At 41.5% G+C, this 26,736-nt stretch overlaps 1 protein-coding gene across 1 annotated transcript; it reads right to left on the bottom strand.

Annotated features, from left to right (window-relative positions):
* Nucleotides 1-1,040: 1,040 nt before the first annotated feature.
* sycp2 (synaptonemal complex protein 2) lies at nucleotides 1,041-26,500 on the bottom strand. Its single transcript, XM_064993522.1, has 13 exons — nucleotides 26,253-26,500; nucleotides 25,490-25,547; nucleotides 23,800-24,114; nucleotides 23,413-23,470; nucleotides 13,734-13,862; nucleotides 13,391-13,558; nucleotides 12,502-12,677; nucleotides 11,897-11,991; nucleotides 11,440-11,539; nucleotides 11,058-11,116; nucleotides 2,761-2,839; nucleotides 2,347-2,403; nucleotides 1,041-1,481 (listed from the first exon to the last, which is right to left on the bottom strand). The coding sequence occupies exons 1-13, from the start codon at nucleotides 26,498-26,500 to the stop codon at nucleotides 1,410-1,412; spliced, it is 1,614 nt and encodes a 537-aa protein (XP_064849594.1). The 3' UTR covers nucleotides 1,041-1,409.
* Nucleotides 26,501-26,736: the final 236 nt, after the last annotated feature.

The raw sequence follows: 26,736 nt of genomic DNA, 5'->3' as shown, positions 1-26,736 counted from the left end.
CTCCAAGTCCCTGCCGCTGAAAAACATCCCCACAGCATGAAGCTGCCGCCACCATGCTTCGACGTAGGGATGGTGCAAGGTTTCCTCCAGACGTGAAAATCCGCAATTTTGGTTTCATCAGACCAGAGAATCTTGTTTCTCATGGTCAGAGTAATTTAAGTGCATTTTTGGCAAATTCTAAGTGGGCTGTTATGTCTTTTACCGTCTGGCCAGTCTACCATGAAGGACTGATTTGTTGGGAGTGCTGCAGAAATGGTTGTCCTTCTGGAAGGTTCTTCCATCTCCACAGAGGAACTCTGGAGCTCTGTCCGAGTGACCATTGGGTTCTTGGTCACCTCCCTGAACCAAGGCCCTTCACCCCCGCTCAGTTTGGCTGGGCGACCAGCTCTAGGAAGTCTTGGTGGTTCCAAACATTTCCCATTTAAGAATGATGGAGGCCACTGTGTTCTTGGGGACCTTCAATGCTGCATAATTGTTTTGGTACCCTTCCCCAGATCTGTGCCTCGACACAACCTTGCCTCGGAGATCTACGGACAATTAATTTGGGCTCGTGGCTTGGATTTTGCTCTGACATGCACTCCCAACTGTGGAACCTTATACAGACAGGTGTGTGCCTTTCCAAATCATGTCCAATCAATTGAATACACCATAGGTGGACTCCAATCAAGTTGTAGAAACGTCTCAAGGATGTCAATAGAAACAGGATGCACCTCAGCTCAATTTCGAGTCTCATAACAAAGAGTCTTGTAATGTGCAAAAAATTCTAAAAACAAGTTTTTGCTTTGTCATTATGGGCGCTTGTGTGTAGATTGAGGACTTTTTAAATGTATTTAATCCATTTTAGAATAAGGCTGTAACGTAACAAAATTTAGAAAAAGTCAAGGGGTCTAATTACTTTCCAAATGCACTGTAAAGCATAATAGCTGATTCTGAAAATGATATTTGTCCATAAAAATAACTTGAATATGTTGACATACTGCTTTCATCTTTCCATGCCAAGTAAGGTACATTATGGTTTCTCTGAATACACGTTTTTGTTTTAAAAAGTTTAATAAACTTAGGCGACCTTAACAGCAAACAAATAGCAGGCAACCTTGTACAGATAAAATGCCATTCAAACAATGTTCACAGAAATGCATTATTTATATTGAAAATACTACTCTTATGGAGAGACAGTTAAAACTATAAAGTTAGTGTCAAACATCACTGCAAAAATACAAAAATGATCTGATAAAAAAATGTTAATATAAATTCACATTTGATATTTTTTTAAAAATAAGGCATGTATATATATTTCTTTAACTTATGCTTAATATATTAAATTTGATTACAGCTAATGTAGAATGACGGGCAAACTTCACAGAACACAAAACATATCTTATAAATGTGCAGAGGTACTTGATTTGGGTTTAAAATCTTGGTCCCTCTGGCAGGAAAAGAGCCTGTAGTCCTCTCCTCACACTCATTATCTCCTCGTCTTGCTGAGGAGACACACAAAAACACAGCCCTCAAATACACTTGCAACACCTCGGGATGCAGTCTCAGTCTGCGCTAATAAAGGTAGCACTTTTGAGTAGGACTTTCAAAAGAGGGACCTCTGTAATATCCCATAAATCTAATCTACTAAACTATATGTAATTGAAGGACATAATTTAGCTAATTGATTTTTAATTTTAAGACTCCTAGAAGTATATAAAGTAAATTTTATTTAAAAAAAATTTTTTTTTGGCCTTACTGCTATTAGCCCATACAAACGGATTGAAAAACAAAAATCTGAAGGAAGTTTGTTCTGAAGTGTGTATATATATAATTTATTTTTTTTAAACATGTATTTAACCCCTTATTTGTGGCACTAAACAGTCTCCAGATTTTCTTTCATTCATTTTTTCAACTGGTGCCGTGTAACTTTCAGACGAGTCTTGTGAGGCCTGTGGGCATCCTAGAGCAAAACAATCGACGTGTTCGTGAGAGTCTCACCTTTCCACAGAGGGGTCATATTAGTGTGTACCCAAACTGTTTGGACGCTACAGACAGAAGTTGGCAAATCAGCTGTACCGACTTCAGACGAGTCCCAAGACTCTTGTGGGTTTCGTAAGAGCTTCATCTTTCCATAGGGGTCATAATAGTTTGTGGGCCGAACCAGTTCGGACACTACAGACAATTTTCGGGATGTTTCATGGTCTGACAAACGTGTTGTGAACTGAGATGCATCCATTACAAAAAAACATATCTCTAGCTTAAACTGACAGATATTTTTAGGGGGATTTAATGCCGTGCGGTGGAAAGAGACATGGGTCTAATTGTTTATTAGTGCCTTGCCTAGTCACAACTGTCATTTCCACTCACCATTTCCTTGAAGAGTCTGTCCTGAACTGACTTCATGTCTTTCCTCATCAGGCACATCTGAAGACAGTGGGTGACAAATATTTGTTAAGGTTTGAACTCTTCACAGTGGCACACGGCAGAGAAAATGAGGATAAGCATAATGCCATACTGCACAGCACAGGACTGAAATCCTATTGCTTAAAACTGAGCTCAGATGAGCTGAGTTTCTGGTAAAAAACATTGTAACAGGTAAGCCTGTGAGACATAAGGAATGCAAGTTGATCAAAAGACAAGGTGACATGTACTTTAGATTTCGTGGGTCAGCTGTTCCTCTTTCTCTATTCTCTGTACTTTGCTGTATGGAATTGTTGTGTATATGAAGCGGGAGGCTACAGTGTAGATGAAGTCTAGCGCTAAAGTTTGGATGATCCACACCTGAGAGGTGAAGATCCTCTCCTCGTACTCCAGGCTGTGACACACATCGGTCTGAAAGGTACTCTTGAGGCTCTGCAGTCTGAGGAGGGCAAAGAACGAAAAGTTGAAGAAGAGCACACGAAAGAGCAAATGAGCCATGGGTGAGAGAGAGCGTGCGAGCGGGAGAGAGAGGGAGGAGAAAATGAAATATAAAAATACTAAACCTTTACCACTCACATTTGTGTGTTTTTGTTGTATTGTAAATGACAAAACACCAGTTGTTCATAAATAATAAAAAACAATGAGGGACATGAATGTATCAGGGACATGACCTCACAGTGGTGTTGCATTGTTTAAAGTAGAGAAGTCAGGTTAGAACTAGGACAATAAACTGAAAATTATTGACACTGACCATACCGATCACTTATTGCAGGAATTTTGCTGATATCGTTCATTACGATAAGTAGCCTATACTAGAGAACTGTAAAGTTTGAAATGAAATAAGTTTGATAATATGGTGCGATTGTTACAACCATCAAACTAGTAAATCATATCAATTTGCACCCGTCACATGCACCGAATACAACAACCTCACCGGGAAATGCTTATTTACAGGACCTTAACCTCTTGATGCTATGGGGGCGCTATTTCATTTTTGGATAAAAAGACGTGCCCGTTTTAAGCGCAATATTTTGTCACAAAAAGATGCTCGACTATGCATATAATTGGTAGCTTTGGAAAGAAAACACTCTGACGTTTCCAGAACTGCAAAGATATTCTCTGTGCGTGCCCTAGAACGTGAGCTACAGGCAAAACCAAGATGAAACGGCATCCAGGAAATGAGCAGGATTTTTGAGGCTCCGTTTTCCATTGTCTCCTTATATGGCTGTGAATGCGAGAGGAATGAGCCTGCCCTTTCTGTCGTTTCCCCAAGGTGTCTGCAGCATTGTGACGTATTTGTAGGCATATCATTGGAAGATTGACCATAAGAGACCACATTTACCAGGTGTCCGCCCGGTGTCCTGCGCCGAAATTGGTGCGCAAACCTCAGCTGCAAGTATTTTTCCATGGAATTCAGAGAAGAAAGCAGGCTTCCACGAACGATATATCAATGAAGAGATATGTGAAAAAACACCTTGGATTAATTCCAAACAACGTTTGCCATGTTTCGGTCGATATTATGGAGTTAACCTCTTACACCTATGGTGGCGCTATTTCATTTTTGGAAGAAAAACGTTCCCGTTTTAAACAAGATATTTTGTCACAAAAAGATGCTCGACTATGCATATAATTGCTACTGTTCGAAAGAAAACACTGACGTGTCCAGAAATACAAATATCTTCTCTGTGCGTGCCCTTTAACGTGAGCTTCAGGCAAAACCAAGATGACTTGGCATCCAGGAAATGACAAGGATTTTTGAGGCTCTGTCTTTCACGATCTCCTTATATGGCTGTGAAGGCAAGAGGAATGAGTCTGCCCTTTCTGTCGTTTCCCCAAGGTGTCTGCAGCATTGTGACGTATTTGTAGGCAGATCATTGGAAGATTGACCATAAGAGACCACATTTACCACGTGTCCGCCCGGTGTCCTGCGCCGAAATTGGTGCGCAAAAGTCACCTGCCAGTATTTTTCCATGGGGCACAGAGAGAGAAGCAAGCTTCCACGAACTGCATGTCAATGAAGAGATATGTGAAAAAACACCTTGAGGATTGATTCCAAACAACGTTTGCCATGTTTCGGTCGATATTATGTAGTTAATCCGGAAAAAGTTTCACGTTGTAGGTGACTGCATTTTCGGTTCGTTTCGGTAGCCAGGCGCAATGTAGAAAACGGAACGATTTCTCCTACACACAGACGCTTTCAGGAAACACTGCGCATCTGGTATGTGGCTGGGAGTCTCCTCATTGAAAACATCAGAAGCTCTTCAAAGGTAAATGATTTTATTTATTTGGTTATCTGGCTTTTGTGAAAATGTTGCGTGCTACATGCTACACAAAATGCTATGCTAGCTTAGCATACTCTTACACAAATTAGTCAATTTCTATGGTTCAAAAGCATATTTTGAAAATCTGAGATGACAGTGTTGTTAAGAAAAGGCTAAGCTTGAGAGCAAACGCATTATTTTAATTTTATTTGCGATTTTCAGAAATCGTTAACGTTGCGTTATGCTAATGAGCCTGAGGCTTAGTCACAATCCCGGATCCGGGATGGGGAGTTTCAAGAGGTTTTAATTCGGAAAAAGTTTGACGTTGTTGGTGACTGAATTTTCGGTTAGTTTCGGTAGCCGAATGTGATGTACAAAACGGAGCGATTTCTCCTACACAAAGATTCTTTCAGGAAATACTGAACATTTGCTATGTAACTGAGAGTCTCCTCATTGAAAACATCCGAAGCTCTTCAAAGGTAAATGATTTTATTTATTTGGTTATCTGGTTTTTGTGAAAATGTTGCGTGCTAAATGCTACTCAAAATGCTAAGCTAGCTTTGCATACTCTTACACAAATTAGTGAATTGCTATGGTTCAAAAGCATATTTTGAAAATCTGAGATGACAGTGTTGTTAAACCCTCTTAAATCTCCCCATCCCGGATCTGGGATCGTGACTAAAGCCTCAGGCTCATTAGCATAACGCAACGTTAACGGTTTCTGAAAATCGCAAATAAAATGAAAATAATGCGCCTGCTCTCAAGCTTAGCCTTTTCTTAACAACACTGTCATCTCAGATTTTCAAAATATGCTTTTGAACCATAGCAATTGACTAATTTGTGTAATCAGTATGCTAAGCTAGCTTAGCATTTTGAGTAGCATTTAGCACGCAACATTTTCACAAAAACCAGATAACCAAATAAATAAAATCATTTACCTTTGAAGAGCTTCGGATGTTTTCAATGAGGAGACTCTCAGTTACATAGCAAATGTTCAGTATTTCCTGAAAGAATCTTTGTGTAGGAGAAATCGCTCCGTTTTGTACATCACATTCGGCTACCGAAACTAACCGAAAATTCAGTCACCAACAACGTCAAACTTTTTCCGAATTAACTCCATAATATCGACCGAAACATGGCAAACGTTGTTTGGAATCAATCCTCAAGGTGTTTTTTCACATATCTCTTCATTGATATATCGTTCGTGGAAGCCTGTATTCTTCTCTAAATTCCATGGAAAAATACTTGCAGCTGACTTTTGCGCACCAATTTCGGAGCAGGACACCCGGCGGACACCTGGTAAATGTGGTCTCTTATGGTCAATCTTCCAATGATATGCCTACAAATACGTCACAATGCTGCAGATACCTTGGGGAAACGACAGAAAGGGCAGACTTACACCTCTCGCATTCACAGCCATATAAGGAGACAAATTTTGAAAATCTGAGATGACAGTGTTGTTAAACCCTCTTAAATCTCCCCATCCCGGATCTGGGATCGTGACTAAAGCCTCAGGCTCATTAGCATAACGCAACGTTAACGGTTTCTGAAAATCGCAAATAAAATGAAAATAATGCGCCTGCTCTCAAGCTTAGCCTTTTCTTAACAACACTGTCATCTCAGATTTTCAAAATATGCTTTTGAACCATAGCAATTGACTAATTTGTGTAATCAGTATGCTAAGCTAGCTTAGCATTTTGAGTAGCATTTAGCACGCAACATTTTCACAAAAACCAGATAACCAAATAAATAAAATCATTTACCTTTGAAGAGCTTCGGATGTTTTCAATGAGGAGACTCTCAGTTACATAGCAAATGTTCAGTATTTCCTGAAAGAATCTTTGTGTAGGAGAAATCGCTCCGTTTTGTACATCACATTCGGCTACCGAAACTAACCGAAAATTCAGTCACCAACAACGTCAAACTTTTTCCGAATTAACTCCATAATATCGACCGAAACATGGCAAACGTTGTTTGGAATCAATCCTCAAGGTGTTTTTTCACATATCTCTTCATTGATATATCGTTCGTGGAAGCCTGTATTCTTCTCTAAATTCCATGGAAAAATACTTGCAGCTGACTTTTGCGCACCAATTTCGGAGCAGGACACCCGGCGGACACCTGGTAAATGTGGTCTCTTATGGTCAATCTTCCAATGATATGCCTACAAATACGTCACAATGCTGCAGATACCTTGGGGAAACGACAGAAAGGGCAGACTTACACCTCTCGCATTCACAGCCATATAAGGAGACAATGGAAAACAGAGCCTCAAAAATCCTGCTCATTTCCTGGATGCCGTCTCATCTTGGTTTTGCCTGAAGCTCACGTTCTAGGGCACGCACAGAAAATATCTTTGCAGTTCTGGACACGTCAGTGTTTTCTTTCGAAAGCTATCAATTATATGCATAGTCGAGCATCTTTTTGTGACAAAATATCTTGTTTAAAACGGGAACGTTTTTCATCCAAAAATGAAATTGCGCCCCTAGAGTTTCAACAGGTTAAGAAAAGGCTAAGCTTGAGAGCAGGCGCATTATTTTCATTTTATTTGCGATTTTCAGAAATCGTTAACGTTGCGTTATGCTAATGAGCCTGAGGCTTTATTCACGATCCCGGATCTGGGATGGGGAGTTTCAACCAACAATGCAGTTCAAGAAAAAGAGTTAAGAAAATATTTACTGAATAAACTAAAGTAACAAAAAATATTTAAAAAAGTAACAAGAAAATTACATAACAACGAGGCTATATACAGGGGGTAAAGGTTAGTCGAGGTCATTTGTAAAGTGACTGGATAGATAATAAACAGTAGCAGCAGTGTAAAAACAAATGGGGGGTCAATGTAAATGTTCGGGTGGCCATTTGATTAATTGTTCAGCAGCAGTCTTATGGCTTGGGGTAGAAGCTGTTAAGGAGCCATTTGAACCTAGACTTGGCGCTCCGGTACCGCTTGCCGTACAGTAGCAGAGAAAAGTTTATGACTTGGGTGACTGGAGTCTGACAATTTTTGGGGCCTTCCTCTGACACTGCCTAGTATGTATGTCCTGGATGTCAGGAAGTATGGCCCCAGTGATGTTCTGGGCCGCACGCCCTACCCTCTGTAGCGCGTTCCGGTTAGATGCTGTGCAGTTGCCATACCAGGCGATGATGCAACCGGTCAGGATGTTCCTAATGGTCCAGCTGTAGAACCTTTTGACGATCTGGGGACCCATGCTAAATCTTACAGTCTCCTGAGGGGGAAGAGGTGTTGTCGTGCCCTCTTCACAAATGTCTTGGTTTGTTTGGACCATGATAGTTCATTGGTGATGTGGACACCAAGGAATTTGAAACTCTTGACCCGCTCCACTTCAGCCCTGTCGATGTTAATGGGGGCCTGTTCTGGCTCCACTTCAGCCCTGTCGATGTTAATGGGGGCCTGTTCCGCCCTCCTTTTCCTGTAGTCCACGATCAGCTCCTTTAGTCTTGCTCACATTGAGGGAGAGGTTGTTGTCATGGCACCACACTGCCAGGTCTCTGACCTCCTCCCTATAGGCTGTCTCATCGTTGTCGGTGATCAGGCCTACCACTGTTGTCGTCAGCAAACTTAATGATGGTGTTGGAGTCATGCTTGGCCACGCAGTCCTGGGTGAATGGGTAGTGCAGGAGGGTGACTAAGCCAGACTACGGTTTGCGACTACACATGGGGACAAAGATCGGACTTTTTGGAGAAATGTCCTCTGGTCTGATAAAACAAAAATAGAACTGTTTGGCTATAATGACCAATGTTATGTTTCGAGGAAAAGGGGAACGCTTGCAGGCTGAAGAACATCATCCCAACCGTGAGGCACGGGGGTGGCAGCATCCTGTTGTGGGGGTGCTTTGCTGCAGGAGGGACTGGTGCACTTCACAAAATAGATGGCATCATGAGGAAAGGAACATTTTGGTGGATATATTGAAGCAACATCTCAAGACATCAGTCAGGAAGTTCAAGCTTGGTCGCAAATGGGTCTTCCAAATGGACTATGACCCCAAGCATACTTCCAAAGTTGTGGAAAAACAGCTTAAGGACAACAACGTCAAGGTATTGGAGTGGCCATCACAAATCCCTGACCTCAATCCCATTGAAAAATTGTGGGCAGAACTGAAAAAGCGTGTGCGAGCAAGGAGGCCTACAAACCTGACTCAGCTACACCAGCTGTCAGGAGGAATGGGCCAAAAGTCACCCGACTTATTGTGGGAAGCTTGTGGAAGGCTCCCTGAAATGTTTGACCCAAGTTAAACAATTTAAAGGCAATGCTACCAACTACTAATTGAGTGTATGTAAACTTCTGACCCACTGGGAATGTGATGTAAGAAATAAAAGCTAAAATAAATCATTCTCTCTACTATTATTCTGACATTTCACATTCTTAAAATAAAGTGGTGACGCTAACTGACCTAAGACAGGGAATTCTTACTAGGATTAAATGTCAGGAATTGTGAAAAACTGAGTTTAAATGTATTTGGGTAAGGTGTATGTAAACTTCTGACTTCAACTGTATATACACCCTTATACAGTACCTGTATATACACCCTTATACAGTACCAGTCAAAAGTGTAGACACACCTACTCATTCCAGGGTTTTTCTTTATTTTCTACTATTTTCTACATTGTATAATAAATACAAAATTATATCAAAATTATGGAATAATGTAGTAACCAAAAGTGTTAAACAAATCAGAATATATATATTATTCTTGCCTTGATGACAGCTTTGCAAACTCTTGGCATTCTCTCAACCAGCTTCATGAGGTAGTCTCCTGGAATGCATATCATTTAACAGTAGTGCCTTGTTAAAAGTTATCTGTGGAATTTCTTTCCTTCTTAATGCATTTGAGCCAATCAGTTGCACTGTGACAAGGTAGGGGTGGTATACAGAAGACAGCCCTATTTGGTAAAAGACCAAGTCCATAATATGTCAAGAACAGCAGTCCATCATAACTTTAAGACATGAAGATCAGTCAATCTGGAAAATTTCAAGAACTTTGAAATTTTATTCAAGTGCAGTCACTAAAACCATCAAGCGCTATGATGAAACTGGCTCTCATGAGGACCGCCACATGAGAGCTGCAGAGGATAATTAGAGTTAATTATACCTCAGATTGCAGGCCAAATTAATGCTTCACAGAGTTCAAGTAACAGACACATCTCAACATAAACTGTTCAGAGGAGACTGCTTGAATAAGACCTTCATGGTCAAATTGCTGCAAAGAAACCACTACTAAAGGACATCAGTAAGAAGAGACTTGCTTGGGCCAAGAAACACGAGCAATGGACATTAGACCTGTGAAAATCTGTCCTTCGGTCTGATGAGTCCAAATTTTAGATTTTTGGTTCCAACCTCCATGTCTTTGTGAGACACAAAGTAGTTGACGGATGATCTCCGCATGTGTTGTTCCCACTGTGAAGCATGGAGTGGGAGGTATGATGGTGCTTTGCTGGTGACACTGTGATTTATCTAGAATTCAAGGCAAACTTAATGAGCACCACTACCACAGCATTCTGCAGCGATTAGCCATCTCATCTGGTTTGCGCTTAGTGGAACTATCATTTGTTTATCAACAGGACAATAACTCAACACACCTCCATGCTATGTAAGGGCTATTTGATCAAGAAGGAGAGTGATGGAGTGTGACATCAGATGACCTGGCCTCCACAATCACCCGACCTCAACCCAATTGAGTTGGACCGCAGAGTGAAGGAAAAGCAGCCAAAAAGTGCTCAGCATATGTGAGAACTCCTTCAAGACGGTTGGAAAAGTATTCCAGGTGAAGCTGGTTGAGAGAATGACAAGTGTGTGTAAAGCTGTCATCAAGGCAAAGGGTGGCTACTTTGAAGAATCTCAAATATAAAATATATTTTGATTTGTTTAACTTTTTTTGGTTACTACATGATTCCATATGTGTTATTCATAGTTTCGATGTCTTCACTATTATTCTACACCGTAGAAAATTGCAATTAGCACAATTTTTAAGAGCTTTGACCCAGTTTGAGATACCTTTCTTTAGTTCTAAACAGTCATGTGAATAGTCATGTTATGACCACATCCCGGAGAAACAAATAACTCAGTTCTTTTGAGACAGAGATCCGGCCTCATTCACAACAGAGATACTTGTATTTTTGGTCACAGTTAATTTCCCCCAGGTTAAAAAAATGATACAATGTGTTATATGGTCCTTTTGTAATGGAGCAGGGGAGGACTAGAGGCTAAATTGCAATCTTTGCAGCGTGTCCGTTTGGGGGGGGAGGGGGGGGGGGGGGAAACAACATTTTCCCACCTGGGAACTTTCACTCCCTGAATGTGGCAGAAACACACACACACACACACACACACACACACACACACACACACACACACACACACACACACACACACACACCTTCTAGTCTCTTTCTCCTGGTAGGAATGGAAAGCCACAGACTGCTTCCTCCAGTATGTCTAAGGAGAGAGAAGTGAAATGATAACACTGATTCAATCAACATACAGTCAACTAAAGCATGGGAGGATTTCCCATAGACAATCCAAACCTGAAAAGGTTGGAATACCGGTATACTGCATTGTCAGGGAGGCCTCTTACTATTAAATACTGTTAATGTAGGAGTTTAACAATGTTAATTTTGTTGTGCTCGGTTGATTTACCATTTTAAAAGGAACTCAGATATCCATATTATAAGGGCCCTGGTCAGTTTCCACCACATACACGCGACCAACTGAGCGTCTGCTAAATGACTACAATGTCAATGTAATGTAAGTAATCCTACAGTCAGTTCCTTCTCCATGTTCTTTAGAGTGGATTCATCCTCCTCCAAGTTGTTGATCTCCTTCAGCAGAACACCCCTGACCTGTTCCAGCTTCTGAGACCTATACACACAGACAGGGGGAGGAGGAAGGGGAGAGATATTGAGGAGACCAAGAGAGATTGCATGTCCACAATCAGTCAGAGATTGACATATTCTTGTATACTACACAATGCAATCTTTATTGGTCGATTATACAGAGACAATGGACTTTTGGTAATTTTTGCTGTCACAGTACCCAGCCCCACCACACACAACAGGCTGGGAGCAGCACAGGGTCAGCCGCAGAGCAGCGCCCCTGGGGCAGGTAAAGGGTTAAAGGTACCTTGCTCAAGGTTACATAGACAGTCAGTGGCACCTGAGATATTGATGTCAGCAACCCTGCTGTTGCCAGTTCACTATTTAGTGTACACTAACTGACCTGTAGTTTTGAACTCTCATGCTGATGGAAGAGACGTGCTGCTGGACGGTCTTCAGAGACTGCTTGGTGTACAGCTCCATACGTCTGGAGCGATTCTGACGCACGTAACAGAGGTAAGTAGAACATATTTAGGGTCTCCAATAGAATACAAAATCCTATTCACAAAGGCCAAATCACCTTTAAGTGACATCAAACCAAATATGGAGATTTTGAAAAGGCCAGGAAATTTCAACAACTGAACACATGCCCCATTCACTTCCATTGATTGTTAGCTAGTGTAGTGGCTGGATTACAGTTTCTCCTGGCTCAGAGACTACTTTCAAGGTAAGGAATAATCTAACATTAAGTTGTAAAATCCTGGATTTCCCCTTTAAAGGCCTACGGAACTTTTGCAGGGGAGCTACACCGGGGCATCAACAAAACAGTACGTTTTTAAAAAGGCAGTGGCTGCGGATCCTGACTTTTTCCTCCGGAGTAAAGATCCCGATGTTTCTGTGCATATCACGTTCTGACCTGCATATCACGTGGACCAGCAGCCATATTGAGTGTAAAGCGGGACGTAAAGCAGGAAGTTAAAAAAGCATTCTATTTTCTATGGGTGCAACCTGGAATTTCCTCTGGAGCTCGGAGCTGAACTGGCGACACATGTCGCCCATGTCGTGAGGGGAGCGACCCAGCTCACCCTCCACCTCTGCCTCCACGTCGGCCTCCCAACTGGATGACGTCACCATGTGGGACGACACCACCCGGCTCAGGTCCCCCTCCGGAGAAACGTCCATGACTAGGGACAACACACAAATGTAGGCATATACAGTTATGAATATACACACATGCAGTCATGAACAAACACATAAAGAGGAATAGTATGCTAACAATAGCACCCACCCCATCTCACACACATATCTACTGGATGTGCAAGTGCATCCTTCTCCAAACTGCTCAGAGTTAAAGCTGCAATATGTAACTCTTTGGGCGACCTGATCAAATTCACTTGGAAATCTGAGTTATAGACCTGTCATTCTAATTGAAAGCAAGTCTAAGAAGCAGTATATCTGTTCTACGTGCTCCATTTCTATGCTTCCCATTCTTAGATTTAGTTTTTGTGTCTTCTACTTTCGGTTTTGTACACCAGTTTCAAACACATGAAAATACAATATTTTTGGTTATTGAAAATATATTTCAGTGGTTTATATGCTACAATGATTATCTATGCTTGCTTGTTTTGTCACAAACTGAAATTAGACAAACTATTAGAATTTTAGCAACCAGGAAATGATGATTTTTGAATATTGCACCTTGAAGATAAATATAGCTTTTGGTTTGACTAATCATTACTATAACTATGAATTCAAAAGCAGTGCCTTTTGTGAGACCTAGAGCTTGTTCTGGAAAACCATGGGGGCAGGTGGAGCTGTTTGTCCTAAGGTTTTGTAGATCACTGTACCCATAGAAATGAATCACATTTAAGTGTTCTATTCAAATCTATGGCTGTACCTGTGTCACGAGCGCTCTTGCTGCTCTGGATGTGGTGATATATTTTCGTGGTTGCCAGCGAGGCCCTGTCCTTTGTTCCATTTCCTTTCTTCTCCTCTTCCTCCTCTTCGTCAGAGCTGCTCTGTTCCTCCCATGCCTGGGCCTGAGCGTGGAGGTTGGGCTTGGCTGCTGAAGTGGAGGGAAAGAATTGAATGAAAGAGGAATTAGTTGAATAAAGGGCTATTTTATGAGGTGAGAACTGGTTCTCCAATTATGTGAACATGAAAACCGTATATTGTTGAAAGAATATATATATATATATATATATATATATATATATATATATATTAAATGTCGTTCTCACTGGGTTTAAACAGTTTCCTTGGCCTCATCTTGACCGCCTGCCTCCCTCTTCGTGTGCCGCTCTTTCCCTCCTCCTCCGAGTTACTGGACGAGGGGCGGGAGTTGTGGCGCTTGTGCCCGGTGCAGGGACCTATGAGAGGGGAATCAAGCAATTGAACCAGACCAAACCAGTAGAGCCTGACCAATAAACTGGTGAACTGATATTATCTGCCAATTATAATGGTTGCCTGAAGAGGGCGCTCTACGGCTGCTCATAGAACATCATTCAGCCCTCGGTCACGACGTGAGAGGAAGTGGTTTGGGGGAGTGGTTTGACGGTGAGTAGATCGCAACAGACAGCGTACTTGAATAAGTCAATTATCAAAAGTACACTTCACCATCCAAGAACCCCAGGGGTGTAATCATTAGCCAAACAGTTGCAAAACTAAAACGAGAGTTTCTATTGGACAAATGCAGGAAGGTCCTTCCCCGTTTCATTAGGTTTAAGAAACTTTTTTTCAACAGAATAAACATAATGAAGACGCCCCTGTACTCATTACATTTACACTTAACATTTACACTGGCCAGCAATGTAGTTATGCTCTATCTAGCCAGTAAGATACTGTAGTAAGCCTAGCTCAGGGGTCTCCAACAGGTTGATCACGAGCTACCAGTAGCTCGCAGTGCACCGCCAATTTTTTTGAAAGTACATGCAATTCTATGTTCCACTGCAAACTGTCATAAAGAAATTTCACAAGTATCAGACTGCGCAAGCTCCCAGCTACTATCTTATCCAGTGTTTCACAAACTTTTTATAGTCCCGTACCCCTTCAAACATTCAACCTCCAGCTGCATACACCCTTCGCACCAGGGTCAGCGCACTCTCAAATGTTGTTTTTTGCCATCACTGTATAAGCCTGCCATACACACACACACACACACACACTATACAATACATTTATTAAAAATAAGAATGAGTGTGAGTCTTTGTCACAACCCGGCTCATGGGAAGTGACAAAGAGCTCTTATAGGACAAGGGCACAAATAATAATCAACAATTTTGGTTTGAGTACATTTGCACACAAAAAAATCATACAATGATGGAAAGACCAGTGTGTTGTCCTTGTTAATGCAGACAGAGAAAAGCTCCAACTTGTCCTGCACATTGAATATAGTTGTGGAGAGTCCCTGTAAACCTAGATTCAGATCATTCAGGTGAGAAAAAATATCACCCAGATAGGCCAGTTGTGTGAAAAATTGATCAACATGCGAGCGGTCAGACGAGTGAACGTTATGGTCAGTAAAGAAAACTTTAAGCTTGTCTCTCAATTCAAAGAAACGTGTCAATACTTTGCACCTTGATAACCAGCGCACTTCTGTATGTTGTAAAAGCATTACATGGTCGCTGCCCATTCCAATGCATAGTGCAGAAAATATTGAGAGTTCAGGGGCCTTGCTTTAACAAAGTTATCCACTTTCACTGTAGTGTACAAAATGTCTTTCAAGCGGTCAGGCATTCCCTTGGCAGCAAGAGCCTCTCGGTGGATGCTGCAGTGTACCGAAGTGGTAACGGGAGCAAATGCTTGTAAGCGCGTTACCACTACACTATATCTCCCTGTCATGGCTTTTGCGCCATCAATACAGATACCAACACATCTTGAGCACCAAAGTCCATTTGATGTCACAAAGCTGTCCAGTACTTTAAAAATATCCTCTCCTGTTGTAATGGTTTCCAGTGGTTTGCAGAAGAGGATGTCTTTGTTAATTGACCTCCCATAAACGTAATGGACATACAGTTGAAGTCAGAAGTTTACATACACCTAGGTTCGGAGTCATTCTACAAATTTCACTCCACAAATTTCTTGTTAACAAACTATAGTTTTGGCAAGTAAGTTAGGACATCTACTTTGTGCATGACACAAGTAATTTTTTACAACAATTGTTTACACACTGATTATTTCACTTATAATTCACTGTATCATAATTCCAGTGGGTCAGAAGTTTAGTATAAACACCATGGGACCACGCAGCCGTCATACCGCACAGGAAGGCTACCCAAAATGTTTGACCCAAGTTAAACAATTTAAAGGCAATGCTACCAAATACTAACTAACATTCCCCACTGGGAATGTGATGAAAGAAATAAAAGCTGAAATAAATCAATCTCTCTACTATTGTTCTGACATTTCACATTCTTCATTTAAAGTGGCGATCCTAACTGACATAAGATAGGGAATGTTTACTAGGATTAAATGTCAGGAATTGTGAAAATCTGAGTTTAAAGTTTTTGGCTAAGGTGTATGTAAACTTCCGACTTCAACTGTATACTAGGAGCTGTGCCAGGCCAGCCAAGTCTGTTGACTCATCCAGCTGTGACGCATAGAATTCACTGGCTTTTATGCAAAGTAGTAATTATTTCAAAACATCTCCTTCCATGTCACTGATGCGTTGGGAAACAGTGTTGTTTGATGAAGACATTGTCTGTGTAGTTTTTGGGGCCTTTTCCCCCAGCATTGTCCCAGCCATATCTGCGGCAGTAGGAAGAATTAAGTCCTCCACAATAGCATGGGGCTTGCCTGTCCTAGTCACTCGATAGCACACAATACAAGACGCTTCTAGCCCCTTCTTATTAAATGGTATCTGTTGCCTTTATACATGTCTTACTACTCGAAAGTCGTCTTAATTCTCGCTCAAAAAACTCCTGAACAGGCAGTTAACTGTCCCTAGGCCGTCATTGAAAATAAGAATTTGTTCTTAACTGACTTGCTTAGTTAAATAAAGGTTAAATGGTCCAACGTCCCTGTCTGTTGTTCAGTGCTTTCCCGGGTAAGGGGGCAGTAGCTCTTCGGCTGCATCAGATTCACAACTGTCAGTGTCCATGCTAGCTGGGCGAACAACAAATGTAGATTTACTGACTTGTGGAAGCAGCACATCTAATGCTAGCATTGGTAAATCTACATTTGTTGTTTGCCCAGCTAGCATGGACACTGACAGTTGTGTCGTCGACAACCAATACGTATGTGTCTCTATTAATATTTTAACCATTTGTGTCCCGATTCAGGACGCAAGTCATGACTTCACAGGAGAGCCTTTTGAACATACTTTTAAAAATCTAATCAAAATCAAAATGTGTTTTTAGGACGCAAGTCATGACTTCACAGGAGAGCCTTTTGAACATACTTTTAAAAATCTAATCAAAATCAAAATGTGTTTTTGGCAGAAATGCCTTCTCGAACATGTGAACTTTTATGTGCCTTAATATCAAACTTGTATGTCATCTGTAAATACAAACACATTTGATAAATTACGAGCCTAGTTGGCTTAGCCACAGAGAAAGACAGCAACCTTCCTGCTAGTGATGATTGGCTGAGATAATCAGTGAGCTGGACATGCCGAGAGATGAGTTTGGAATGGGCTGCAGTGTTGCACCTTGTGTCTATAAAATGAGCTGCTCGTAATGCGTAGATAAAGCCTTTCTACTGCATTTAAAAAAAAGATATACTGTTAGCCATGGAGAACTGCAAATATGTTGCTACTGCTCTCAATAACATTGTTGCCCTGAATTTATCAGGCATTATCGACAAAGGTCACTATGAAAAAGTTGCGATGGACTACTTCCTGGACGACGAATGCTGACTCTCGCTCACTCTGAAAATAACATGTTTTGAAACCAGTGGAACACAACGGGCCAAACAAGCTGTGCAAACTAAACGGAAACAACACAGGATGTCTTATAAAAGGGGTTGCGGTCTCCCGTAAAGCTTTCATCCATGTATACAGGTAAGAATCTAACTACAGATTCAGATATTATACATTTCTAATTTTGTCAGAAAGTTGTTTTCATTGAAAGCTAAAGCTTGCTGTTAGCTAGCCAGCTGGAGATCAATGGCTGGCTTGCTAACTAATAACATTAAACCTAACGTTATTTGGTTAACTTTAGCTTGCTATTCCAATCGGTTTGTATTGCTAGTAACGTTACTCTATGGATGGGGATTATAGTTCATTCATTAACTAGCTAACGTAAACGTGACATGTCTAAACAAAATATCCAAAGTTAAAGCTTGCTGTTAGCTAGCTAACATTAGCGGAGGTTAGGTGGCTGGCTTGCTAGCTAACATTAACTTTGGTGTATGAGGTGTGTGTAACGTTAATTATATTTTCACAGAATGCCATTTTGTAATGCTAGTTATAGCCTGTTAGCTAGCTAACTAGCTAACATTGAACCTATTGGTTAGCCAGCCAGCTGACATTACTAGGGTAGCCTAGTGGTTAGAGCGTTGGACTAGTAACCGAAAGGTTGCAAGTTCAAACCCCTGAGCTGACAAGGTACAAATCTGTCGTTCTGCCCCTGAACAGGCAGTTAACCCACTGTTCCTAGGCCGTCATTGAAAATAAGAATTAACTGACTTGCCTAGTAAAATAAAGGTAAAATAAAAATAAAAGTTGGCTGGCAAGCTACAGTAGCTACCGTTTACCTGTATGAACTGTGTGTAGTGATGTTATCTCAGAATGCCATTTCACAAATATTGTATAATAATGCTAAAATATTTGTATCTGGAATCTGTCTTTCAGCATCAATCACTCATCATCATAATCCACCAGTCATACAGTCATCAAAAAGAAAGCTAGCAAAGGCAGCAGCGCAGTCATCAACTACATGCACCATTTCCTCACCAACTACGGAGTTGGGAAAATTCGTGTGGACCTGTTTTGTGAAAACTGCAGTGGCCAAAACAAGAACATGTTTGTGCCTGGTGGACCATGCCCAAGCTCCACTACAATCTGAACCTTCACTTCCTGATCACAGGCCAGACCAAGTTTTCCCCTGACTGCTGCTTCATCAAGCAGCGCTTCAGAAAGACCAGAGTGAACACTTTATCTGAGATTGCTGATGTTGTGAAGGACAGCACTGTGACAGAGGTCAACATCACACAGCTGGTTGGACTAGAGGATGGTACGGTGCTGGTGGAAAGCTATGGCTGGCAACAACACCTGACTCTGTACTTCAGGCCGCTGCCACAGATCAAGCAGTACCAGCACTTCAGGTAAAAAAATTATTTTCACTGTATGAGGTTATTCTTATCTAAACAGGGGAGGTGAATTGATGTTGTGCAGGGTTGTAATGTCTTCTGATTTTTTGTTGATATTCACTCTTTTACAGCTTCAATGCTCTGGAGCCTGGTGTCGTTGCCAAGGAGCGTTCAGACTGTCGGGACCAGGTTTCAGCTGCTGCGCAACGCTAACATCCTTCCTCCCATAAATGATTTGCCCTTAAAAGCACCACCTGGACTGGACACAGCAAGACAAACTATCTTTTTGACAAGATCAGGGAGTTTGTCGACGAAGAGGCTATGGATATCACATGCCCTGCACCAAAGTCAAGGACAGGACAGAAACAGGCTCTCCGAATAGATTCCCTTGTTCATGTGTGGTTTGGACGGACCAGTCATCAGCACTATCTGCAGTGTCTCTATTCACATGACTCTCTCCTAACACACACACCATAAGTTGCTGCTACTATTTTTTTGTTTATCTCACTGTTCAGCCACTTTACCATGGATTGCATGCATATAACTATCTCATCTATCACATTATTGACATTGTTCTTGTACATACTGTATATTTTATTTATATTGACACTATCTTTTTCTGATATTGCTACAATGCAAGTAACCATTTGGCTGTACCTTTTACACCTTCTGAAGAGACCATCCAGTTAGCAAGACTGAGCAAAATATTGATAGATAAAATTAATATTGATGTGTGGTCGTAACACGATTTTGTGACATACCACAACAATATCATGTGACCGTATTAAGTGTCCACCACATAAATATATGGCGTATGCTAATATAATGGTGTGAAGGCATTTGGGCAATGGTGTAAAGTACTAAAGTAAAAATACTTTATAGTACAAATTAAGTAGTTTTTTGTGGTATCTGTACATTACTTTACTATTTATATTTTGGCTACTTTTACTTCACTACATTCGTAAAGAAAATGTACGTTTTACTCCATACATTTTTCTTGACACCCAAAAGTACTCGTTACATTTTGACAGGAAAATTGTCCAATTCACACACTTATCAAGAGAACATCCCAAGTCATCCCTACTGCCTCCGATATGACACACTCACTAAACACAAATTCTTTGTTTGTAAATTATGTCTGAGTGTGCCCCTGGCTCTCCATCAATAAAAAATAGTAATAATAATACAACTGTGCCATCTGGTTTAATATAAGGAATTTGAAATTATTTATACTTTGTGGCAGACGGCAGGGAGAGGTGAGGGGAGTGGTTATTGAGGGGAGATATCTTGCAGCCCGCTGGCTCCAGCCCCGAGCCTTATATGGACTCCCTGCCCCAACGAGGCGAGGCTGTGTCTCATTCAGCCAGGGAGTGCTTGGGGATAAAAGAGGAAGCGGCCTGCACAAAGGGGCAGAGAATGGAGAGAAAAATGTGTGTTATGAAGAGTGGGAGAAGAGAGAACAATATTTGTGCGATTACCCGTTCTGACCTGGACTGTCAGATTACCCCCCTGGTGTTCCAAACTGGATTGGCTGAGGACCTGAGTTTTAGGATTACCCCTGGAGAATGGAATGGCCAACGAGAACAGCTTGTAGACTGTGAAGTAATTGGTGAATTCTCCCTTCTTCCCCAGTGTACAAAAATCCCTAAAACTCACCATTTGCATTTTAATTGTGCTACTGGTGCATGTTTTGTTATTGAACTTGGTGATGTGGAAACCCTACACCCTTGATCCTGCTACAGCTTTTACTCAAGTATGACAATTTAGTACTTATTCCACCACTGGATGTGGCTGGGGGTTAAAGCATTTCTTTCACATGGCCCATCAATTTAGACAAGTGTGTATGGGTAAGTGTCATCTAATATTTTTTATCTGGATACATTCTGTTTACCTGGAAATGTTCCTTATTGTAGGCTACTACCACTTTTGATCTTAATCTTTACTACACTACTCACTGTTTAGCACATAGCCTCATGTGAATCCTGAAAGAGATGGGTGGGGCTGGCTTAAGATGGTGTGAACAATGCTGAATGGGTGTAGACAAAGGAGAGCTCACAAGTTGTTACCAAAACGTTTAAAGGTCCTTTTCTCAAAAGTGAGTTTACAAGTGTATCAACTTTCATGGTAGAAATACTTTCCCATTGATCCTCCTATGCCGTGTATGATATACCATTTCGTAGCTCGAGTCTGTACTTTTATCAAATGTAAAAAAAATATTTCAAATGTTGCTACTTAAGACTGAATCCAGGTGGTGAGTCACATTTATCGAGCAAACGGAATGAGCAGCAGCGAAGTTTGGCTACACACGGACCGTTAGTTGAATTCCCGTGACAGAGTAACTGTTAACGTGACTGGATGTTAATTAATTGACTAGGCACCTGTTTTTGACATTGTGTTGTTATTTCGCTGAACACTAGATGGTTTCATTTTATATTAGGCAGTGAAACGAGGCTACTCAGGTGAGAAAAAAACCTCAACCAAATGAATCACATTTTTATTTGGCGTACCCCCGACGGCATTGCGCGTACTCCAGTTTGGGAATACCTGATCTCATCAACGCAACATTATCCTACCCCTGGTTTAAAAATAACAAAACCGAACACAATATCTTCCAATTAATTTCCAGCAATATTGCCGCCGTCTGTCTTTGTGGTGTGCATGTTTGTCTATCAATCCGTCTGGAACCAGTTGGTGTGATAACCGTCTTGTGGGTTCACAAATACTTCCACCTAAAAGCTCAATTAAATGTTAACTTCAAAGTAGGCTTACCTGGCAGAAGTATATCATGAGTAAGTATAGCATTTGTATCTATTTATTATTTACAAACTGCAATGAAATTAGCAGCAGCAGATCCATCACGAGACCAGCAGATTAGACGGCACATTCCTCACTTGCTAGATGTGCAATTTAACGTGTTAGTTTTCTTCCACCCCAAAGAAGGTATTCTGATGCGATTTATGCTTTAACATGGACTCAGAACATCCAATTGTATTGTTTCTCTATGAACCATTGTAATTGAGAGTGAAAAACTAAAAAAATATATAAAACCAGTTCAAATAAAACTGAGAACATAAGTTTGGAAAATATAAAACATGATTTGGGGTAAAAAAAAAAATCTGTTTTTATAGAGCCCCCTTGGAGTTGTTTAACCATTATTTTACCAGATATATCTTGTACACTAAAGACCCAGGGGAGAGAAGAATGTAAAAAAATTGTAGCTTGCGACAATTTAAAAGAAATAGCTCTCATGCTAGAAAAGGTTGGAGACCTAGCTAGCAAGCAATCTGCTACTTATGTATGAACACTCATCCTTGATCCAAAAATAACACGGTTACTGTATGGGCTTATTATGTTAGTGAGTTTATTTAGTTAGTTTTCCCAAAGTGTGCAATCTGCATAATGTAAGCCATGTGCTTGCAATCATAAGATTGTTAGCTAGCTAAATTAGAACGTGCGACTAAAACCAGTGTGGCAAGCATTTTCAGTCATCAGCGCATGCCATTTGCAGTTGAACTATATAGCCAATAGATTTTGTATTGTATAACAAAGTAACTTACATAATGGTTTCAACGAACAGCTAGCACATGCTTGTCATAACCATTAAGCTATAAAAGAACATAACACACTTTAATTGCATGGTTGCCATAAGGTATTTGTTTTCGTAAAGCACTGTAGTGAATCCACTCAATAAAAATGCTGACGCTGACACCTATTTGGTGACATTACAAACTGCATTTCACTGAATTGGTTGTGAACTTGTGACTAGCGATGTCTCAGATTTACTTTGAGAATAAGTTGAATTCATTCAGCCCATGTTTATTAGTGTGCTTGTGGTGCTTCAGCACAAACACTTCTGCATTATTATCCACTGCCATAGATGTTTAAATTGTACCTATACAAATGTAAATTGAACAAGTGTTTTGAATTTAGTTTGATATTTATAGAGGATATAGTTGTTTTTGGTGGTCATCATGTAAACCCCCACACATATCTTAAATAAGATTAACTGTAATATTTAGAAATCATAATTTTGAGTGTCTTAATCCTTTACAGCAGGGTTTTCCAACAGGTGGTTTGACTTGGCACCCTATGTTTTCTGTGCAAAAAATTATAATATTCATTTGGAAATAACACCAGGAAATCAGCTTCAAGTGATTTGAATTTTGGAAATCTGTTTCCAAGTTTTCCCACACATAAGAGACACGTGATCGTATACAAATGTAAGCAAGTTTTGAAACTAATATGTTTTAGTAAAATATTATATCCGTTTGGGCTTATTGTGGTCAATTTACAGTGTATAAATTTGAAATTATGTTCCTGCCTCGAGGCCATCCGCTCAAGAGAAAATCGGCCTGTGGCTGAATCTAGTTGATGATCCCTGCTTTAGAGCACAATTTGTGCCTAAAAAAAAAAGTTGTTCATTCCAACTCTAAGAGAACAATATATTGGCAGATATATAGGTAATTGTTAACTTTTGCCTCCCTAAAATCATTATCGGACCCAAAAATCCCAAATTGATCGGGCTGTAATAAACCAGCACAGACGATGCTAGATTACAAGAACAGCTGAATGAACAATTTCTCCACATTATTACCACCCATCTTTCTCTTTGTGGACACTGGTGTTAATAAGATAATTTTCTTTCAGAGTGTTACAGCTGTTGTCTTTTACCTGACAGGTGAAAGCTGCGTTGATCCAGCTTGTGCCTTCGCTCAGAGTATGGGGTTTTCTAGGGGAAACACAGTCATACGTTAACCCAGAAGTTTGCGTTAGAAATATGGTTTTGGTCCTTTTGACCAGATCCCTATGGTCATAAATTGTGCACTACATAGGGAAAAGGGTGCTATTCCAGACACAGCCCTACAGTTATTTCCTGGTTATGAAGTGCTCGGGCAGACACGGCAAATTAGTGCCTACTACCTATAAACCCTGTTTCCCGGACACAGATTAAGCCTAGGTCTGGGCGACAATGCATGCTCAATGGAGAATCTACATTGAAATAATTTTTTATTCTGGGACTAGGCTTAATTCTCGCAAACTGGCCCTTAGTATCCGTACCTCCAGTGCGGTTGTCAGGGCTGCCGGGTTGACCACCTCCACTCGGGTCGATGACATCTCTGACCTGGACGAGGACTGGCTCAACTTCACTCTGGAGACAAGTGACTCCTTGTTGAAGGACTCAGGCAGGCCCAGCTGGCCCGGGGAGCCAAAATGGAGGGCGAATTGATCAGTCTCTCCTGGAGAGGGCTGTGATTGGAGTAGAGGGGAGGGCAGCACTGACTTCTGGAGGGCCGTGGAGGTCAAGAGGAGCTGGGAGGGAGGGCAGAGGAGGGGAGACTGGGCCGGGGAGAGAGCAGGCTGGATTGGGCTCAGCTGGTGTGGCAGAAAGGAAGAGAGAGAGTGAGATATGTAGAGTATGTGGGAAGCCAATTGAGTTGGTCCTACAAATCATACATTTAAAAAAATAATATTGATAATTTAAGGATTGTACAGTTTTTCAATTTTTGCCTAAAATGACATACTCAAATCTAACTGCCTATAGCTCAGGACCTAAAGCAATGATATGCATATTATTGATACCATTTTAAAGGAAACACTTTGAAGTTTGTGAAAATGTGAAATTAATGTAGGAGAATATAACACATTAGATGAAGTTTACATACAACTTAGCCAAATACATTTAAACTCCGTTTCTCAAAATTCCTGACATTTAATCTTAGTAAAAATTCCCTGTCTTAGGTCAGTTAGGATCACCACTTTATTTTAAGAATGTGAAATCTCAGAATAATAGTAGAGAATAATTTATTTCAGCTTTTATTTCTTTCATCACATTCCCAGTGGGTCAGAAGTTTACATACACTCAATTAGTATTCGGTAGCATTGCCTTTAAATTGTTTAACTTGAGTCAAACGTTTCAGGTAGCCTTCCACAAGCACCCCACAATAAGCTGGGTGAATTTTGGCCCATTCCTCCTGACAGAGCTAATGTAGCTGAGTCAGGTTTGTAGGACTCCTTGCGCACACACGCTTTTTCAATTTTCTATAGGCTTGAGGTCAGGGCTTTGTGATGGCCACTCTAATACCTTGACTTTGTTGTCCTTAAACCCATTTGCAACCAAGCTTTAACTTCCTGACTGATTTCTTGATGTTGCTTCAATATATCCATATCATTTTCCTTTCACGAGAAAATTATAAATGATGGCGTTCAATCGATTCATCCCAAATGATGAGGAATAGCCAATCGCTACAGTAGAATCACATCTGTCACAACAGTAGTAGACATTCTCATTAAATGTGACTTGTATAGGGTGAATAGTAAAATATCTTCGGCAGCGAGAAAGAATCACAGCCATAGCCAACAGTTCGATCTACAGTTTTCAAAACATTTCAATACTATCGTGCAACATGCAGGAGTAGGCTACGTTCAGTTCGTACCAATACCAGCTACACACACAGCACACAATAGGGATGGGGGGAATTGACATGTGAATTGTTTCCGCGGGCTACGGTCACACTTCCTCAATTCAACAACTATCAAGTAAAAAAATACACCTATAAATTCCACCTCAGTCTTTTCCTTCACTATTTGACTCAATAATTCAACTTCTGTCGATTGTGGGAAGAAAATCTATCCATTTCTCCAACTGTTTATTTTTGTAGACAAACAGAAATCCCAATGAACAGAATATATTTATTTTGTGGTATCCCGGGAGGTCTGCCCTGGGGTTTGGTAGACAGAGGGGAGGTACGTGCAGCAATGTTGCCTCCCGCTGCTGGGAGTACACGGGCTGGCTGGGCACCCTGACACTGATGGCCCAAAGTAGAGGGAATTAGAGGAGAGTGCCAACCAGTTGTGCAGGCCACATAAAGGGAGCACCATGACACACTGCAAAGAAAACCGAGAGATAGGCAAGGAGTGAGACTACGGACGGGAACGAAGCTCCCGGAGGTAAGGAGCCGAATCTGAGAAGGACTGAGCCAAACCTAAGTTATTTTGTTGTTGCCTAGTAAAATCGTGTTTTCTGACTAGAACCTCCCCGTCTCTGTGTTCATCTCTGCACGCTCAACCCAAACACCCCGCGGTTTATCAGATACGGTGGAGAATGCGGGCAACTCCATAGCTTTGGGCGCCGTGGGGTTGTGGTAGCACAACTCATGACTCCAATATTAGCAGGCAGTGTTTAGACTGTCCACTTTGAAGAGCTGAGACAGAATGGCTATATAAGGAATGGAACATATAGGACCAGGTCCCCGCTACTATTATAACCTATACAGCTGTCAAATGTGGGCGCTAACAAGCAAGAACTGAGATGCACAACTGGTCCAACACTGGGACTTTGACTCCACTATCTCCCCCCGTGCCCAGAAGAGCAACCTGGTGCGCCTTGCCAAGCGCTGGCTACTGACCAAAGTACCATCCAGCCCAATAATCGATAAGGTCGCCCTGGATAGTTATCTTCGGGCGCCCTCCCCTACAAGATAAGGAAATTGCTGACCGCGGTGGAAACCCACCACAACACCCAGGACCTGCTAAAAGAGGCCCGGATGAAGAGAGTGGTCTCGGGGAGGAGGGAGAAAAGCACAGAGAGGAGAGGGGCTGAAGGGGGCCCGGATAGAACCGGCCGTGAAGCGGGAGGGTGACCCAAACCGACGACAACATCCACTGCTGGACCTAGATCTGAGGTGCTGCTATGAGTGCGGTGAGCCAGGACACCTTGCATGTTGTTGCCCTGGCTGGGAGGAGTCCATGCCCTCCGCATCCCCCCAGCTCCGGGTAGACCCGGTTGGCGAGTTATGTCACCTCCTGTTCGGCGCAGACCCCTCCAAATTGTTCCAGTATGAATCAATGGTGTCGACACCAGCGCTCTGCTGGACTCCGGCAGCATGGTGACCCTGGCCCAACCACAGTGGCTCACACGAGAGGGAAAAGACAAACTGGGGGACGAGGAGATGACAGTGTCATGTGTACATGGGGACACCACGAGGTACCCAATCG

Source organism: Oncorhynchus masou, chromosome 18, assembly GCF_036934945.1.
Source record: "Oncorhynchus masou masou isolate Uvic2021 chromosome 18, UVic_Omas_1.1, whole genome shotgun sequence".
Taxonomy (NCBI): domain Eukaryota; kingdom Metazoa; phylum Chordata; class Actinopteri; order Salmoniformes; family Salmonidae; genus Oncorhynchus; species Oncorhynchus masou.
The sequence above is the reverse complement of the archived record's forward strand: the minus strand, read 5'-3'. Positions and strand labels throughout refer to the sequence as shown.